Source organism: Poromitra crassiceps (assembly GCF_964638095.1).
Source record: "Poromitra crassiceps genome assembly, chromosome: 1".
NCBI lineage: Eukaryota > Metazoa > Chordata > Actinopteri > Beryciformes > Melamphaidae > Poromitra > Poromitra crassiceps.
In genome coordinates, this window is record NC_139623.1 from 124,436,007 (window position 1) to 124,456,299 (window position 20,293).

Genomic DNA, 20,293 nt, shown 5'->3' on the forward strand with positions numbered 1-20,293 from the left:
CCACAAAATCGAGGTAATTTTATTTTCTAACGTAACGCTAATTGCATAGCATGACATTAACGCTAGCTACGTTAGACTAGAGTAGCATAAGTTAACGTTATACAACGTTAAACAGTATTGCATGCTGCACAGATTCGGACGTAGACAGAAAACAAACACAGTTCTGTTTACCTAGGTTACCTCTTTGAGATGAGGCAGATTCAAAGCATACTCATATGATCTACCAGCTATAGCGTTATATATCTAGCTAACGTTAGATAACTATCAATCAATGAGGGGGAACAAGGGGGTTCAACTCCTCTGGATAGTTTATCCACCTCTGCATTTACAGTAGCCTTGTACCAAGACGCTGATTACATTACACTGCATTACATTGCATCAGCTGATGCAATGTAATGCAGTGTAATGTAATCAGCGTCTTGGTACAAGGCTACATTTACAGTATTTACCATCGCACGTAGTGTTGGGTAAGCAAACGTTAACGTTATACAGTGATTAACAGTGTCTAATTCGTTTCTTCCAGGGGTAGCCGCCGTCCAGTACCAGATGGGACACACACAACAGAGGATCATGATTTGTGAAGATCAAAGCAATAATATTCTGTTCTCCTGAGATTAACGCTAAACTACACAACAGAGGATCATGATTTGTGAAGATCAAAGTTATAATATTCTGTTCAAGTTGTAGCTAGTGCCAGTGACCGGAGAATATTGTTATATTTGCTTGTTTTAATGCTTTTGTCAATAAACATTGTCAACAAAGATAGCCTTGTTGTATATTATCATGTATAAGATTGTTGATGTCGAGTGAACACAAACTACGAACCGAAGATTGGACCAGAGGACATGACGACGGAGAAACCAGCAGTCTGCTTCAATCAATGAATGCTTAATATTTATTGAAATGAAATATGGTGATATCTGGTGGGCTGAAATTACTCTCTCTAGCTAGGGTAACTGGCTTATATTGTCATATTATTGTAATGTCTGCTACACCATACAAATATATTTCGATATAATTCAAACAATTAGCTCACCATGGGCTGGACTGTATTGCTGTGAAAAATGTACATTTGATTGTTTTAATTGTTACACGTTATATTTTTAACTGAGCTTTGCGGAATTACCTCAACACAATTGTGTATCAGCTTTAAATGTCCAATATATACAGCGTTAAACGACCAGCAGCATTCAAATGTGCAAAAACGTTATATTTATTGAAATGTGGTGATCATGTCACAAGTCACATTACATAACGATATAGCGTTAAGGCCTAAACATGGTCGTCCGTCAGAGCCTCCCGCCGCCCTCCCCGTCGGCTGACGGGGGCTGCTCGAAAATGTGACTTCACGGCGACGATACGTGCGTGACGTCAGCTGCAGGAGAGTTGTGATTGGCCGTTGCCTTGGCTCTTCGTCGTAAAGTCGCCTTTCAAAGCATGAAGTTAGATTATAACAAACTAGTTGTGTGGCTTAGCCTTCCAAAATGTTGAGGGTCGTTTTTTAGAATTTAATACATAGAATTGGGAACGTTACATTCAATTTCATTCAGACTGCCTGCCACACAATCTCCGCCATTTTCACACGGAGCTTCCACAGGAGGAGGGAGGGTGGGAGGAGGGAGGGCGAAGTGGCGTCCGAGCATGTAGGGCTCGCTGGTGCCGCCAGACGGCGAGACGGCTCCAATTCGAGGCGGACGGACGACCATGTTTAGGCCTTTAGGTGTTCTTTTGATCAACAGACCTTGGGGGCTCTATACTGTTGCTACGTTGCTAGCTAGCTAGCCGTAGATCAGCTCTGAAGCCCCAACTTCAGAGCTGCCCGTCCACTAAAACCCGATTTCGATATAGCGTTTTAGGTGTTCTTTTGATCAACATACCTCATAACGGGGATCTATACTGTTACGTGTGTCTACTAACATCATTAAAATATCATAAGGGTAACGCTGTTTCTGTTATTTTACTTTTAATCTCTGGCTACGTTGCTAGCTAGCTAGCTAGCCTGCCTTGGCAACTGGTTGGGATCTAGCCTGGGTAAACCCATCCCCCACGCAGGGGCGTATGCAGAAATTGAATTATAGGTGGGCCTGGATAGGAAGGGGTGCAGATGCCCGGCCGTGTTATTTTACTAAAAATAATGCATTTGACCATCATTTCAAGTAGAATGATACCACCCAAGCAAGAATATTTCAAGTGTTTCAAGTGCTTTACTGAAATATTTGGACCATATAATGATAATACAATTATCTCAACCTTAAAAGGTTACATATAGGTGCCAAATGTTGCATACATGAATGCTTATACTTGTGTGTATACTGTTACTTTATACAGAAATTAGAACCACTGATCCATATACTGCTGTGAGTTTAAAAAATAACAACACTGAGGCTGCTTCAAGTTTGAACAAGACGCCCTCTGGTTTATTTATCCACAGAGAGAACAAAATTCCTAGATGTCATGAAGTTGTCATGCATTAGACTCTGGAGATGATGTGCCCTGCGTTTTTACAAAAGTAACAAAACCATTGGCTAGCAATGCAGCAGCAAGTTTGCCTCTAGAAAACAACCAATTAAAAATTTTTTTTTTTTTTTTTTTTTTTTTTTTTGGGTGGGCCAGGGCAAGAAGTGGGTGGGCGTGTGCCTACCCAGGCCCACCCGTAGATACGCCCCTGCCCCCACGTGACCTGCTCTCAGACCTGTTCTCAGTCACTATAGTGACTGGGAACTGAGAGAGCAGGTCACGTGGGGGCTGGGTTTACCTAGGCTAGTTGGGATCATCTGGTTTCCTGTGGCTGGTGTCAATCAAAGAAAATCCCGCCCCCAAAGTTATAATTTTTATCTGCTCTTTTACTCGAAATGGGACCATAATTTAGAAAACGGAGCCCAGGAGAGCATGAAAAAGACTTGAAATTGTTTATTCAGACCATAAGCTCATTCGGAAAATGTTTATTTAAGACACAGAACGAGAGAGAAGTCGGCTCATTTTTACATTGGAGCCAATGTACGTGTCGTCACTTCCGGACCTGACGTGCGCCCCCCTGCGGACTTTTCGAATTAATGGAATTTCACGACTGGCCTCATACATTCCCTAATTCTGTTGCCCACTGGTTTGATCTCTTTCAAGCTCTCTCTCTCTCTCACACTCACACACACACATTCGCTATCACCATTCATTACGCAATGCCAAATACCACATACACACACACACACACACACACACACACACACACACACACACACACACACACACACACACACACACACACACACACACACACACACACCTACACACACACACATACACACACACACACACACACACACACACACACACACACACACATTCTTATAATTTCAGCTGCCAAAAAAATCTCTGGGAATTTATATTTTCCATCCTGGCAGACTACAGGAGTCTCCTAGACCTAGACAATCAGGGAGGGTTTGCAGCCGCATCGGACCCGTTGATATTTGGCTGGTGTGAAAGTGAACCATACCAGCTGAAAAATGAAACAATATGTATCATTCTCGCATCTGGTCCGAACCAAGGAACCGGACTATCAGGTCTGAAAATGACCTTATGAACACTAAACAAATTCCAAAAGGGGCCAAAAAACGACCTCAGACTGCCAGGGGCTCTTCTTCTCGTTAAAGGGAGTTTTTACACATTGAGCTCCATCTGTACACATTCATGTCCCATGAATCCATGTTATTGACTTGGTCTTTGTGCTTTTCTCATCCTGCAGGAGCTGTGAATGCAGACAGAGGATAGACCCTCCAGGAACCCGATCCTGATGCCAGTGGAGGGGATCCACTGCTAGTATTATTATTATTATTATTATTATTATTATTATTATTATTATTATTAGTCCTATGCTATTTTTACTATAGAGCTGAACAGTCACGTGACGTCTCCTGCCCCGGAAGCGAGTTCCCCATTCATTTTCTCCAGACATTTTGAACAAAAAATAAAGAACAAAAAATGAAGACGGGGGGAAAATATACAGTATATCTCAAAAAGTTGACAATTGACAAAACAATGTTGACACGTGCTTATGTCATAGGCACCCCCATAGCCTACCCCGTTGCTACTGTTGTGGCTTGCGTGTCACATACCCCCACAAAATGACTTGTTTCACTACAGTATCTGACCCACACATATTTGACCCATTCGGTCCAATAACAATAAGTAACTAATAAATAATAAATAACTAATAAGTATATCAATGGGGGTGAGCAGAGATAAATAAATGGCTATGATCTGCATAGCAGTGGAAACTGATGCCATGATTGCAGGTGATGGTCTCTATGGGAGCATGTCGAGGCTAAAAAGGATGAGACCTAAGATTGAACCTTGGGGCACACCACAACTAAGGGTGACTTTCTGTGAACTACGATCCCCTGGAATGACAGAAGTCTTCTTCGTTCTCGAGGAATAAAATGCTTCCTTTTTTTGCGACCACATTTTTTATTTTCAATTCAATCATAAATCATAACAAAAAAATCAGAAAACAAGTGCTACATAATACAAAATAAACAAAACAACTCCGTGACAGTCAATTATAGAAAACCAAAAGAGACTAAAAGAAACTAAACAAAATAAACTGATTTAAATGCAAAGCAAGAATAAAATTGTTCCTGAGAAGCCGACCCACACGAGGAGTCTGTAGAAAGAGCTGCTGGTGTCAAGTCAAGTCAAGTCAAGTCAAGTCAACTTTATTTATAGAGCACATTTACAACGACAAAAGCCGACCAAAGTGCTTCAGATAAAACACCAAAATATAGAAGAAAACGACAAGTACAGAATACACTGCTACAGAGCAAGGTGCAGTACAAACAAGTCATAAAAAAACACAGTGACAAAGTAGGTTGCCAGGAGGTAGGCTCAACACAGGTCGAAGGCCAGGGAGAAAAGGTGCATCTTGAGCAGGGATTTAAATGCCTCAAGGCTCGGGGCTGATCTAATATGGAGGGGGAGGAGTGTTGGGATGCACCATGCAAACATACATTGCATATGGACATTACTACTGTAGATTACTTTATATATTACACTTGTAACATTATATGAACCTGTAGTGCAGCTAAGTGTTCTGCTGTGAGAAAGGCTCACACACACACAAACAAACAGACAAAAAGGAAGAAATAGCTTGCACAACTCCAAACTCTTCTTGTTGTCTTCAGGCTGTATGCTCTAGTCTAGTGCATATAGATCCAAAAAAGACGGATGTCCACACAACCAAATCAATTAATCAATTATCAATTACAAAAGTTTATTATACACAATACAGCAGCAAGCTGAGAACCAGTAGGCTTTTCATTCTAGAGAAACACAGCTAAGTAGAACTAGACGTCTTCTAGTAGACCAGTTTGACTAGCATGAACAGTTTGACCAGTTTGAGTACAGCCAGGTTCCTCTGGTGCTGAAACCCGACTGCAAGGTGTTTAAGTAGGTTTTGGAAATAGTGGAAGAACCTCCATGTTTCCTCTAGAGGTCTGAGAGAGAGAGTCGTGAAGGTTGTGTCTGAGGAAGCTGATCAGTCTGAGAGTCGTGAAGGTCGTGTCTGAGGAAGTGGATTAGTCTCAGAGAGAGAGTCTTGAAGGTTGTGTCTGAGGAAGTGGATCAGTCTCAGAGAGAGTCATGAAGGTTGTCTCTGAGGAAGCTGATCAGTCTCAGAGAGAGTCATGAAGGTTGTGTCTGTCTGAGGAGGCGGATCAGTCTCAGAGAGAGTCTTGAAGGTTGTGTTTGAGGAAGTGGATCAGTCTCAGAGAGAGTCTTGAAGGTTGTGTTTGAGGAAGTGGATCAGTCTGAGAGAGAGTCATGAAGGTCGTCTCTGAGGAAGTGGATCAGTCTCAGAGAGAGTCTTGAAGGTTGTCTCTGAGGAAGCGGATCAGACTGAGAGAGAGTCATGAAGGTCGTGTCTGAGGAAACGGATCAGTCTCCCGGGCAGCGGCAGAGTGTGGAGGAGCTGGAGCCGCTGGACCCCGGCCACCTGCCTGATCTGAAGCCGGCACAGCTGCATCAGAGGATGAGGAGGAACTGGGGGAGCAGACAGAGTCAGTGAAGAGGGGGAGACACCATGATCTACTGATCATCTATGTGTTATTAGGGGTCCCACCAAAGCTCTTGGGAGTTTTTCCTTGTGTACACTGAAGGTCAAGGTTGGAGTGGCGGGTATGTTAGGCTGTAGAATAGCTAGATTCAGAGCTATTGAAGTCCAAAATGCTTGATCATCACATGACTCACGTAGCCATAGGAGGAGTTTGACTTTTAGCTTTGTGGGGGCCACTTCCACAGGAATCAGACGATTTGCCATTTTACATTTGAAATTTTGCCCGGTTGAAGCCAGAGGAATATCTCATTTTAAGGCTGGCATCATCATGGTCTCTCTCTAATTATTCTTTAATAAGTATAAGAATGGAAATATAAGAAATATTAGAATATGAATAGAATTACAGAACATTAATATTAATTATTGTATGTTTAGTAATGTAATGTATATTATATAGCTGTTCACTGTTCACTGTTGCTTTTGACCGTGCTCAAAGACACTTTACAAATACAGGATAAAACAACTTTAATAAAGAGAGAAAATATTAAAATAGATGAGAGAGAGAGAGAGAGAGAGAGAGGGCTTATAGGTCAAAAGCTACAGTGAAAAGGTGGGTTTTGTAGGCTTTTTTGGAAAGATGACATAGTGAGTATGAAAGACAATGAGTTTTGGCCTGTCAGATGTGACTGGGGAGGGCATTCCAGAGGGAGGGGGCGGCTGCAGCAGCAAGGCGGCTGCAGAGGCCCCCCTGGCCCCCCCATTAACTCCGCCCATGCACGTAGCTATGAGCTCCAGCTAGTTCCAAGGATAGTTCCAGGAAGTATGTGGTGGGCCATTTGAATGCATAAAAATGCTGATAATATACAATTTGATTAGGGATGTTCGATATTGGCTTTTTTACCGATATCCGATATCCGATAATGTCCAACTCTTAATTTCCGATACCGATATCAACCGATATCAACCGATACCGATATAAGCGGGCTTTTTTTCCACCAAAATTTCACGTAACAAGTTACATAATGTAGCTTAACACGTTGAGTGCCATAGCCGAGATATCTCGTCTTACATAATCCAACGGTTAAGTGCCATAGACGAGCTATCTCGTCTTACATAAACATTTTTTTTTTTTGACGGTGGGACATCAATCAACCACTTTTACGTCTTCTATATCACTATCGGAGGAAGAGAATGTGTATAATCTATTTTACCGACCACTAAGTGGCGACAGTTCTCTCCCAAGACAGAGAAGCCACAGCCAGCCACAGCCAGAGCAGCCAGCCAGCGCGCTGGAGAAAGCCACAGTGTAATTTTCAAGGAAGCAGCTCGGCGAAAACTCCCTCGATCCCACACACACACACACACACACACACACACACACACACACACACACACACGCGCGCGCGCGCGCACACACACACACTCGAGCACCCCCGCGCATAAATAAGACCAGAATCGCAAAAGCTTACTCAAACCTCAAGAAAGTTTTACAGTCCAGACGGCCGCGGAGAATCCTTCCCCCGAAGCACAGACGGAGGGAGGAGCCCGGAGACACACACACAGAACGGACAGAGATCCCCTCCCCCCAGAGCCGCGGAGCAACGCGCGAACACACACACACACACACACACACACACACACACACACACACACACACACACACACACACACACACACACACACACACACACACACAATACAGTATACAGACTCGCCCAAAGGCACCCACAATCACAGGCAGGTGACTGTTCTGCTGAATTTCACAAAACTGCGATTATCTCAGCTTGCTGTCTCATACGCTAAAACCATGCTGTACTCAACGGCTAATATCTACATAACTACTAACTCTGCAAACTAACTCTTTTAGACAGAGAAAGCACACATTCTATTAGTTATTTTTAGATGATTGGTGTTCACGAAGTCTTAACAGAAAAGAATCCTCGGCTGTTGTAAAATGAGCCAGAATCCTCAAAAAAAAACCTGGCACAACTTACCTACAGGATTGAAAAAATGGCTGGCACTCAATGTGTTAATGTAGCTGAAGAGTTTAATATATAATATGCATGTTGTGTTAAAGTTGTAAGTGTTAGAGAAGCGAGCTTGTGACCAGAAGGTCGTCGGTTCAATCCCCGGGACCGGCAGGATAAATCTGGGTGGGGAAAGTGAAAAGGCAGCGCTTGCCCCTCCCTCATTACCACCACTGAGGTGCCCTTGAGCAAGGCCCTTAACCCCAACCGCTCCAGTGGAGCTGCTCAGTGGCCAACAGATCAGACTGTGGTCTGGTCAGCTTCCAGGTATGAATGTGTGTGTGAATGTGAACAGGGCACTCCTGAAAAAGAGAGCATTGCTCTCAGTGAGACTCCCCCTGTATTTAAAAAAAAAAAAAAAAAAAAAAAAAAATATCGGCATGAAAACCGATACCGATATTTTCCGATATCGATTTTTTTATGCTAATATCGTCCGATAATATCGGTAGGCCGATAATATCGGACATCCCTAAATTTGATTATTTAAATGTTTTACCCTTTCAAAGTACATCACATCGCTACTTAATCCAGAGCCGTACCCCCAGGGACTATTGTGAGGTAAAAAAAAACTGGTCCATTGGAATGAATGGATTTGCAACTCTTACTATCTCAATGACTGGCTAGATTTGTTGTCTGTTTATCTTGCTAAAATCTGCTCTTGCCTACTTTGTGTTCTTTTGATTACATACATGTTTTTATTTATTTATTATATTGTGTTTGTTCGGTTTGTTCGGTTTAGTCATGAGGAGTGAGATTGGTTAAGGGTAGGGTAAGAATATTAGGGTAAGCCAATTAGAGGCAGAGTAAGGCATTCAGAGGCGTGGGTCTTGACAAGAACTCTAGTGGGATCCATAACAACGCATCATCTACTGATGATCTACTGATGTCACACTACACTAGGTTCCTGCCACTGAGCAATCAGTTGTTGGGTATGGTCAGCTGAACATGTGTGCCAAGTTGGGTGGGGTGGATACAGCACTTTAAACTTTTTTATTTTCAACCATTAATTATAGTGGTCATATTTCTTGTGGGCCTAACTGAAGACATACCAACAATAATATATTGTAGTAGTACAAAAACGATAGGCGTTGTGCCCCGCGCGCACCCTAACCCCTAAAGATATTCAGTTGCTTCAACACCAACGACAGCATCAGTACTTACTGGCCTTGAGTTTGATGGGAGCCCAGTCGCTGTAGCTGTCCAGATGCTCCAGCAGGCGGGAGCAGAGACGGACATGGCCAACATGATCCAGCAGCAAGGACAGGATGGGACCCGCCCAGCGACTGGCGTAGGGGTTGGACACGGCATCGCAGAACTAAAGCAGATAGAAAATACACTGATGTCCAAAGAGCTGTTTGTCTGTGTGAGGTGGATCTGGATTCACATGTATTTCAAACAATGCTTTCTGACCAACACATTTTCACTCCCAACTCATCAAATACTGACGTTTGGTCAAGGTCAAGATCACTTGGTGTCACTTTTTTTAACGCACAGGGTACCCCTTGTTCATCATTTTTCGATGCCAGGAGACTGTTGCCAACCACTTGTGTTATGGTTAGGCAACTTAAACAACTTGGTTAAGGAGATAAATGGGACATGGTTAAATAAGAACAGGTAACACTAGGGGTGTCACAATATATCGTCCCACGAAATTTCGCGATAGTAAAACGTCACGATATGTATCGTTGAGATGAAATCTCATATCGTGATTTTTTTTTTTTTTTTTTTTTTTTTTTCTTCAAAAATAGACAAAGAAACATCTTTGTTCGTTGAAGTTCAATGTGTGGAAAGTAGTTCAGTTGAACAAGTCTCTGAAGAGACACATGAGAAGTTATACAGGAGAGAAACCATTCAATTGAGTTTCTGGCAAAACTGTTTACTTGACAGGAAAAACTGAAGATGCATAAAAAATAGACTAAGAAAAGTCTTGTTGTTTGAGTTTGAAGAAAAACTGAAGATGCATAATGAGAATTTATACTGCTGAGAAACCTTTTAGTTCAAAGTAAATCTAAGTGACGGTGTAACTCATTCTATTTCAAGATAAGCCTTATCTCCAATCTCATGTTTTTTCTAGTTGTTATTGTAATAACAATTTCCCACAACAGCATGTTTTGTATTTGTGCATTTCAAATAAAATACTACTTTTCCAGTCATATATTGTCATTATTCAAGTTTAAAAAAATATTGTTAAAATCGTATCGTATCGTATCGTTATCGTGAACTCAGTATCGTGATACGTATCGTATCGTGAACTGAGTGTATCGTGACACCCCTAGGTAACACTTTATAATAATGTTCAGTCGTAAGTCATTTATAAGCCTTTAGTTAATGAGGAACTATAACCATTTACAAAACATGAATATACATTTGTAGATGATTAATAAATCTTATGTTAACATATACAAATGTGTTGTAAGTCATCTATAAACCTTTAGTAAATGAAGTGTTCCTCACCTGTTGTAAATTATGTGTAAATAATTTACAATTAATTTACAAGGCTTTCTGCATCCCCTAATCTAAAGTGTAAACCATTCATGACACATAAATGTGATACATACAAGGGGGTAGCTCTGTTTGTCAAAATTGAAGTCGATTAAAGCCGACGAGCGAATTTTCGCGCTATCGCTCTGTCTCTGTCGCTCGGACGCCCAGCGATTTTTCTCCCAGGCGAATATACGCTCAATTGCTCATTTGCATTGACTTTGTATGTAAACTCGATGCCAGCGAAAAACTTTAATAGGTCGGTGTGAACGCACCTTAAGAAAGAGCGCTTGCAGGGTTAGAACAACTCCAGCATGAGGCGGTGTTGCTAACTGAAGCAGTTGAGAGCATGGAGTGGGTTTACGATCTAACTGTGTGTTTATTATAGGCTATATATACACACACACTTATACGTGTGTGTGTGTATATGTATGTATGTATGTATGTATGTATGCATGCCCCCGGACTCCAGTACCTATAGTCAAATACAGGAAATTTGTTCAAAATCCCAAAGTAACTGAATGTAATCACTAATCAGTGCAGTGAATATGCCACTGTCTCTGACTTGTCTTATCACTATACTGCCTTGTTGCTTGTTGTGTCTCTTGTTGTTTTTTTGCACTCATATGCCCTGCTATATTTGTACTATGTTGTAAACCCACATGGAAAGAATCTATATGTACCCTATATGTTTTAATATAGGGCCACATATAGTTTCCCCATATATGGTGCATACATAAAATTGGCCGATTTCCTATATTATATGTACATATATGTACCTATATGTATAGGTACATATATGTACCTATATGTACATATAATATAGGAAATCGGCCAATTTTATGTATGCACCATATATGGGAAACCTATATGTACATATATGTACCTATATGTAGGATCTTAAATAAAATTTTTGCAGCGCACCCCGTTCTCCAAGGTTCAAGCCCATGCGCTCTACATGCTGAGCTATACATTTTCTTACACTAACCAGAGAGCCGGGCACATTATATACTCTCTTGCACACAACGTAGACCACAATTGTCAGCGATCGGGAAGTTAACGGAGTCCACAGCACAAGAATTTCACACGTGATACTTGTACCATGGAGTGACAATAAAAATCTTGAATCTTGAATCTTGAATCAGTTACCGGACATTGCTTTTATATTGTGATACTTGGATTACATTACTGATTAAAATGTATAACAGGTAATTAGTAATTGTATTGAATTACATTTTGAAAGTAACCCTCCCAACCCTGCCAGTGCGTTAGAAAGTGACGCCAAGGGGGGTGTTTTGACTGTCACCATTGCAACTCAATGTTCAATCGATCTGATCAATAGGATAGACCTAACCAATCAAATTCTCTGAATGTCTATGTGATCCTAGACTCAGCCCTCAGTCTTAATCCGTTTCACTCCTGTAAGACTGAGAATATTACTATTTAAATCTTTGCATAACGTTAGGTGGCGCTGTTGGAAGCCTTGCATCGCAGAACCAATCATGAGTGTTGTGGGCGGGCCTGCTTTCTGGGGGCAGTTCTCATGCAGAACCGGTGTCTCGCAAAACATCGTCGCATTTGCGGAGAAACATATTGTAGCGTTTCAGGTAATCCAAGTATTACCTGTAATGTGATGTGCAACCTAAGTGTCTGGATTGTAGCTAGGAACTAATGTGTGTGGGTGTGTTCCTAGGGGGAAGGGGATATATGTGACCAGCGGCCGGGGCGGAAGGGAGTCAGTGCCATGTGGGCGAGCAGACCGGTTGTTGTGTCTAGAGCTAGCTGTGTGAAGCTAGCTGCTAGGAGCTAAAGAAGCCTGTGAATAAAGAACCTGTACCAACTACAACTCTCCGTTCCTTGGACAATACCCACTTTGTTACAATATTAATCACTTAGAAACAAACATAACCTGTTAATAGGACGTGTTTCATCCGGCCCGGCGGCTAGAGGTCTTTCCCCCAGCGATAAACCCGACTCCCGAGGCTAACGTTACAGAGCCTGCTGATGACTTCACAGTAGCAAGCAGACCACTTCCGGGTAGGAAAAATTATTGTAAAATAAACCACAGCTATAAATTTTGTTTGGAGCATATCAGCTTCATGCTCTGTGTTAGGACTATGATAAATGGCATTGCCGCGACCAAATAAAATTCTAATAATAAATGTAGGCGTGTCTGCTGCCGGCGGTTCTCGCCGGGCTCGGGGAGACAGTTTCTGACAGTGAAATTCCCAGACGTTTGGTGGCGCAGCTCACCAAACGTCTGGGAGCCGAGACTAATGTGATCCCTGCAGTGACTCTGTGCTGCTCCTGTGTTTCTTCACTGACCTGAACGCACTGCTGCGGCGGTGCGGCGATGTTGTAACGGAGTTCGTCGCTGCGGCTGCGTGGCGGCCTGACGGGTGGGTGTGGCTTGCTGCCGTACTCGCAGTCAAAACAGGCGAGGGCGTCGCAGCCGTTATCCAGCAGCACTTTCAGCATGGGGAGTCTCTCCATGCAGAGCAGCACGGCAGAGGGGAACGACGAGGGGTGCGTGGAGAGCCGGGCGTTCACGTTTGCTCCGTGGCTCACGAGTAACTCCACCATCTCCATGCAGCCCAGTCGCACTGCGACGAGCAGCGGGTTAAAGAAGTCCAGGTTGGGGTTAGCACCCGCCTCCAGCAACATCTCAGCAGCCTCATAGTTTTTGTTATGGACGGAGAAGTAGAGCGCCGTGCGGCGGCGATCTTCGTACAGCACGGAGCGTTCGTCTGACAGCTTGGCGTTGACGTCGTAGCCCGCCGCGATCAGCAGCTCCAGGCTTTCATCCCGGTTCCACTCGGCAGCAATGTGCAGCGGACTGATGCCGCTCTGCCCTCTGGACTGTCTGGTGACAGGCAGCAGCATGGACACAAGACTGTAAAACAGACAGCAGCATGGGCACAAGGCTGTAAAACAACAGGCAGCAGCATGGGCACAAGGCTGTAAAACAGACAGCAGCATGGGCACAAGGCTGTAAAACAACAGGCAGCAGCATGGGCACAAGGCTGTAAAACAACAGGCAGCAGCATGGACACAAGGCTGTAAAACAACAGGCAGCAGCATGGACACAAGGCTGTAAAACAGACAGCAGCATGGGCACAAGGCTGTAAAACAACAGGCAGCAGCATGGGCACAAGGCTGTAAAACAACAGGCAGCAGCATGGACACAAGGCTGTAAAACAACAGGCAGCAGCATGGGCACAAGGCTGTAAAACAGACAGCAGCATGGGCACAAGGCTGTAAAACAACAGGCAGCAGCATGGGCACAAGGCTGTAAAACAACAGGCAGCAGCATGGACACAAGGCTGTAAAACAACAGGCAGCAGCATGGGCACAAGGCTGTAAAACAACAGGCAGCAGCATGGGCACAAGGCTGTAAAACAGACAGCAGCATGGGCACAAGGCTGTAAAACAGACAGCAGCATGGGCACAAGGCTGTAAAACAACAGGCAGCAGCATGGGCACAAGGCTGTAAAACAGACAGCAGCATGGACACAAGGCTGTAAAACAACAGGCAGCAGCATGGGCACAAGGCTGTAAAACAACAGGCAGCAGCATGGGCACAAGGCTGTAAAACAGACAGCAGCATGGGCACAAGGCTGTAAAACAGACAGCAGCATGGGCACAAGGCTGTAAAACAACAGGCAGCAGCATGGGCACAAGGCTGTAAAACAACAGGCAGCAGCATGGGCACAAGGCTGTAAAACAACAGGCAGCAGCATGGGCACAAGGCTGTAAAACAGGCAGCAGCATGGACACAACGCTGTAAAACAACAGGCAGCAGCATGGGCACAAGGCTGTAAAACAGGCAGCAGCATGGACACAACGCTGTAAAACAACAGACAGCAGCATGGACACAACGCTGTAAAACAACAGGCAGCAGCATGGACACAAGGCTGTAAAACAACAGGCAGCAGCATGGACACAAGGCTGTAAAACAACAGGCAGCAGCATGGACACAAGGCTGTAAAACAACAGGCAGCAGCATGAGCACAAGGCTGTAAAACAACAGACAGCAGCATGGGCACAAGGCTGTAAAACAACAGGCAGCAGCATGGACACAATGCTGTAAAACAACAGCCAACGGACAGGAACTGGCTCCTATGGAAAGCCGAGTGAGGAAGGTCTACACACACACACCGTCTCACTCCCAACTCATAAAATCCTGACGTTTGGTCATGACCCCTTTGCATCACTTTTTAACCCTTTTCCTCATTTTTCGATACCACATTTTTCATCAATAAAACAGTGGCAGAGGTAATATACACCTCTGCCTTTGACGCCAGAGACCAGGGTTTGAATCCCAGACTTTTCAAAGTGGGAGTATATACATTTGAAACTGACAACCGGGGTTCGATTCTCAGCGTCTTCAAAATACATTTCAACCGTAAGCCACATTTACATTTTCAAGTAACGTTCTTATTTAACCATGACCAAAGTATTTGTCTCACCTTAACCAAGTTGTTTTAGTTGTTGATTATAGTTGTCTCGTGGCATCGAGGAATGACAAAAAAAGGTGGCTTCCAGTGGTGTCGAAAAAGAATGAAAAAGAGGTCCTGATGATCAAACATCAGCAGGGTATTTAACGAGCTGGGAGAGAACAGGCTGACGCAGTTAACAGGCACAGGCAATGCAGTTAAAATAAAGACATCAAAAACATTCCAAAAGTTCACACCATGTGTGATCTTCCTGAACAGCAACATGAAGAGGTAACAGGCCAGACTTGGTCAGTTGGTTTGCATCGGCTCTGTGAGCCAAGAGCATCTCCACAGTGGTAACATGGCCATTCTTACAGGCTTCATACAGCGGAGTGGCTCCGTCTGCTGCCGGACCATTTATATCAGCACCTGAGAAACAAAATGAACATAGAAAATGTTAGGACACTCCAAATGTATTTATATGATACTTCACTTCTTCTGCCTGTGAGAGAGCAGAACTAACCTTTTCTGATGAGGTAGTTCAAAACATCAACATTCCCACTCTGTGCTGCTCTGAAGAGAGGCTGAATCCCGTGAATCGTTTTGGCACCAATCTGAGCTCCGGCCTCGAAGAGCATCTTGCAAATGTTGACCTGTGTGTGTCTGGCAGCTTCATGAAGCGCCGTGGCTCCCTGACTGCAGATCTGATTGACTGAAGCTCCAGACTTCAGCAGCAGCTCCACGCTCTGCTCATTCATGACCTCACACGCTGAAACACAGGAACAGACTTCAGCAGCAGCTCCACGCTCTGCTCATTCATGTCCTCACATGCTGAAACACAGGAACAGACTTCAGCAGCAGCTCCACGCTCTGCTCATTCATCTCCTCACATGCTGAAACACAGGAACAGACTTCAGCAGCAGCTCCACGCTCTGCTCATTCATCTCCTCACATGCTGAAACACAGGAACAGTCCAACTTCATCTCTTAAGCCCATGGCACACCAATCAAACATTATACAACAAACACGGACACACACAGATGTTTGTTTGGTGTGCCTGTCATTGTTTGGAGATGTTTGGTCAGATTCGACATGTTCATAAACATGTTGTTTATGTTTAGCCCATGTCACACCAATCATGGGCTTTATTCATTTATCTGAGTGACTGTTAGTTGACTTACTCAAGGATGGTAAATAACTGAAGATTCGTGCAAATAGGATAACCCTATCCTGACATTTTTAGGTTTAAACAAACATGCACATTAATAATATAAGATAACACGCCGCCTTTGTTAGCTACCATGGAAGAGAGCCGTGTCTCTGTCCTTGTTGGGGGTGTTGGGGTTGGCTCCTTGCTCCAGAAGACATTCCACACAAGACGGATGTCCTTTAGCCGCAGCCAAGAGAAGCGGGGTCTGACCTGTTGCAGTGCATCTGTTCACCATGTCAGGAAAAGCTGAGGAGGAACCACACAAAGCTGGTGCTCAGGGATGGGCAACTGGCGGCCCTGTGGGCCACATGCGCCCCCGTCCTCACTCGGGGGGGGGGGGGGGGGGGGGGGGGGAAGCACTACAGGAACCACTACTGATTTTCATGGGAGTAACCCTATTTTTAAACCTTTGCGCTGTTCCCCCGATTGGTAATCTCCCGTTTCTCCTGATTTCATTGTGATACGTGATGAATGGCATACATTGGCATACATTGGTACCCATAGATATATATAAAGGCTAGATGGCTTAAGGCGGAGTCAGCAGCGTCGTTGAACGGCCGTCATCTTGCTACAGTGCCTTTCTGGTACGTTCTATGGTAGCTGGTGACCTGCACAGACAAAAATACTCATAACTCGCTGAAATCTTGACGGATTTACAAACGGTTTGGTTTATTACAAGCATATTCCGTTCCCGAGATAGACCAAAAAAAAAAAAAAAACACTAAAAACACTATTTTTTTGATGAGCTCCAAATTACACCAAAATTAAACCGAAGCATCTATGCCATGAGAGGGATTCAGGCACAAAGTTTCATGCAGTTTCATCCATTTCCCTAGGAGTTATGATCATATGATGTTGCCATACTAACCCAACAACAGATGCTCATAACTCCTAGTAGCTCCCTGTAGCAAGATGGCCGCCATGCGACGACGTCGCTCTCCATTGGCCGGCAGCGCGGGTAAGCTATCTAGCCTTTATATATATCTATGTTGGTACCAACCATGTCATGACCATCACTGATGATGTCATCAGTGGGATTTATGACATCACTGATGATGTCACAGTGGGATTTATGACATCACTGGGATTAATGACATCACTGATGATGTCACAGTGTGATTTATGACATCACGGATGATGTCACAGTGGGACAGAGCCCCAGCTCCCATTTATATACTGATGATGATGATTCCTAGGCTCGGCTAATTCCTAGGCTCGGCCACTGCACGGCCTCGCCCGCCCTGCAGCTCGACAGCTGTGTGGGCTTACCTGCTGTTATGACATCACTGATGATGTCACAACTTTGCATCACTGATGACATAATCAGTGATGTCACAATAGAGAGCCGCAGGGATGACGTATTTTTGTAGTCGCAACGCGGAAGTCCCGTACTTCATGGTTCTTCACTGTTTCTGCCTATTTTTTGAATGGGTTTTTGGTACGATGCTTCAAATAAGGTCTCTGGGCAACGCAAGCTTAATCAAACGTGAACCAGTGTTCAGTGGGATAATCTTCACACATGAGGACCACTTTCATGAGTTTTGAAGCGTAAATGTGAGCCACCACTCAACCTGGAGTGTTGTTGATGTGTGCGCTGCTGTACACTCATTACCCCGGGCTGAACCAGGTCAGGGAAAGAAAATTTCTGTGTTTGTCCTTTGAAGTGATGACGTTATTGACGTATAATATCCCCGTCGACTCAAGAGTGTAGTCTCATTTAGCCGTTTGCTAGCTAGCCGCCCTTTTAACGGCATGTAAAAAGCTTAAAAACTCATGTGTGAAGATTATCCTGCTGAACACCGGTTCGCGTTTGAATAAGCTTGCGTTAACCACAGACCTTATTTGAAGCATCGCGCCAAAAACCCATTCAAAAATCCCATAGGCGAAAACAGTGAAGAACCGGGAGTGTTAGCATCGATATTTTCCGGATTCATTCCTGCGGCTCTCTATGCCTATGACATCACTGGGACACAAAGTTAAACAGAGAAGAGAGAGAGAGAGACACACTTTTATAGATTATTAAGTAGCTATAATTGGCTAATTGAGTGATGGGGTTACAGTATCCTACTGGAAGTGCACGGTCACAATCTGCCCCTCTGGTAGCGAAGATTTTTTGTGTGTGGCTCTCTATTATCTCTATCTCTCTATCATCAAAGTTGCCCATCCCTGCTGTAGCTGCTTCCTTTCTGTTAGGGCAGTTTAAAGCAATATCCTAGTTTCTGCACGGCAACATCAAAACTCACTTTTCAGAACCAAATTCCTTCTGCCAGCGAAGAAAAGCTTGAATACGACTTCAACTTGTGTGCCATTAGGTACACCCAGCCTGTAACTGTAACAGCCTGAGTCTGTAACTGATACAGATTGTAATAGGTCTCACCTCTGATCAAGATCTTCAGACACTGCAGTTGGCCGTAGTAAGCAGCTTCATGAAGAGAGATCCAACCTGCATCTCTTGGATCAGTCAGGCTGCTGCACTTCCTTCTGACTAAATCCATTAAAGCTTCTTCATCTGCGTTGAAGATCAGAGTCTGCAGCGGACTGAGGCTAACAGAAAGAAAACAGGCTATGAAGGACTCAGACAGAAAACATAGAGAAAACATCTAACATCATCTAGCAAATAGCAAACATCTAGTAAACATCTCAAATCTAGCAAATATCTAACAAACATCTAGTAACATCTAGGGGCCCTATCTTATGCCTGGTGCATGGGCAAGAGCAAGCGTTGTCATTGCTAGTTTGTAGGACTCAAAATCTTCCTTTTTTCCCTTTTAGGGCCCTATCTTCGTATGGCGCTATCGTTTGCGCTGCCGTTTGCGCGCCTCTTATTGCTATCTTCCCTGCGTCTTAAGCTATCGTCTGCCTCCACCGTCCAGTTTTGCGCTGGGATCTAAGCGCAGACACAGGTGTAGGCGTGGCCCAGGCATGTCCGTGGGCCTCTAGCCTATCATCTGTCTCCCGCAAGTGTCATTTTGCGCTCTGGCGAAGATACCGTCGGTATGTTCCGAGCGCAAACAGAGGTTTGGGCATTGGCCGTTCCAAAATAGGCGTTCCAGCGCAATGTGTTAGAAAAAAAGACCTTGGGTGCTCTCAATTTTAACGCCACCAAATAGCTGGTTTTTGCGCAAAAAAAACTCTACGCCAGGTGTATGCCTGAGTGCAGACAGTATTGGACACACTTCCCTCCTCAGAATCATGCCACATTGATTTTCAACTAACCTACACTGCAGAAAAAAACACCTTGATTTAACAATGAGAATTGCAAATCACTTTTTGACACAACACCGGCCAGTAGGCTATACAGTAACCTCTCTACCTGCAATTGCACCAGGCAACAATAGCTTAACCCGAGTGGACAATTCTGGTAGGCTATTGAAATCAAATCTCACACATCCCTACCCTATTAAAAAAACAAATATTTTTAAATGTGTATGTTATAGCCTATATGAGCGAAACGACTAATTAATAGGCTACTAATTACAGAAGCATCAATTTTCATTATGAATCCGAACTGGTTCATCCTCCAATTCTCTCTTCCCTCTCTCGTTCTCTCCCCCCTCTCTCTCTGACTCTCTCCCTCTCTCTTTTCTCTCTCTCTCTCACGCTGTTTGTATTGTTTTATTGTTTCTATTGATTTTATGGTTTCTATTGTTTTATTGTTTTTATTGTTTTTTATTACTGATTTATCTTTCCATTACTTTGTGCACTTTACTGGCCATTTGTGCACTTTACTTTTTGCTACCTCATTTACCGGTCGCTGCGTGTCTGCACTTTATTGATCGCTGTGCACTTTAATGCTACCTTGCACATTATCGGTCATTGGGTGTCACAATCAAGGTCCTTGATGTTTTTACTTAGATTTTTATTTATTCTTAACTACATGCATGTAACTTGTTAACATGCCACTTGTGTTGTTCTTGTCTGTGTTGTTATTTGTATGCCTATCTGCTGCAACTCAATTTGCCCTTTGGGACACTTATAAACTTGAACTTGAACTTGAACTTGAACTTGAACTCTGTCACTCTGCTTGCACTGAGCAAGAAAGAAGCTGCTGCCTGTCACAGACGTGATGGCGGTGATGCTGTGGCTTTTAAGGGGA

The 20,293-nt window shown here is 43.8% G+C and overlaps 1 protein-coding gene across 1 annotated transcript in view; it reads right to left on the reverse strand.

Annotated features, from left to right (window-relative positions):
* Positions 1 to 5,881: 5,881 nt before the first annotated feature.
* Positions 5,882 to 20,293, reverse strand: part of LOC310772994 (ankyrin repeat and SOCS box protein 2-like) — a gene marked incomplete at both ends in the record, with an annotated part of 15,324 nt that continues 912 nt past the window's right edge. The window contains 8 exons of the mRNA XM_083632937.1: positions 5,882 to 6,030; positions 9,232 to 9,385; positions 12,877 to 13,444; positions 15,245 to 15,416; positions 15,511 to 15,733; positions 15,878 to 15,942; positions 16,288 to 16,443; positions 18,575 to 18,741. Coding sequence (XP_083489063.1) covers positions 5,882 to 6,030; positions 9,232 to 9,385; positions 12,877 to 13,444; positions 15,245 to 15,416; positions 15,511 to 15,733; positions 15,878 to 15,942; positions 16,288 to 16,443; positions 18,575 to 18,741 — 1,654 coding nt within the window. The remainder of the gene's footprint in view (positions 6,031 to 9,231; positions 9,386 to 12,876; positions 13,445 to 15,244; positions 15,417 to 15,510; positions 15,734 to 15,877; positions 15,943 to 16,287; positions 16,444 to 18,574; positions 18,742 to 20,293) is intronic.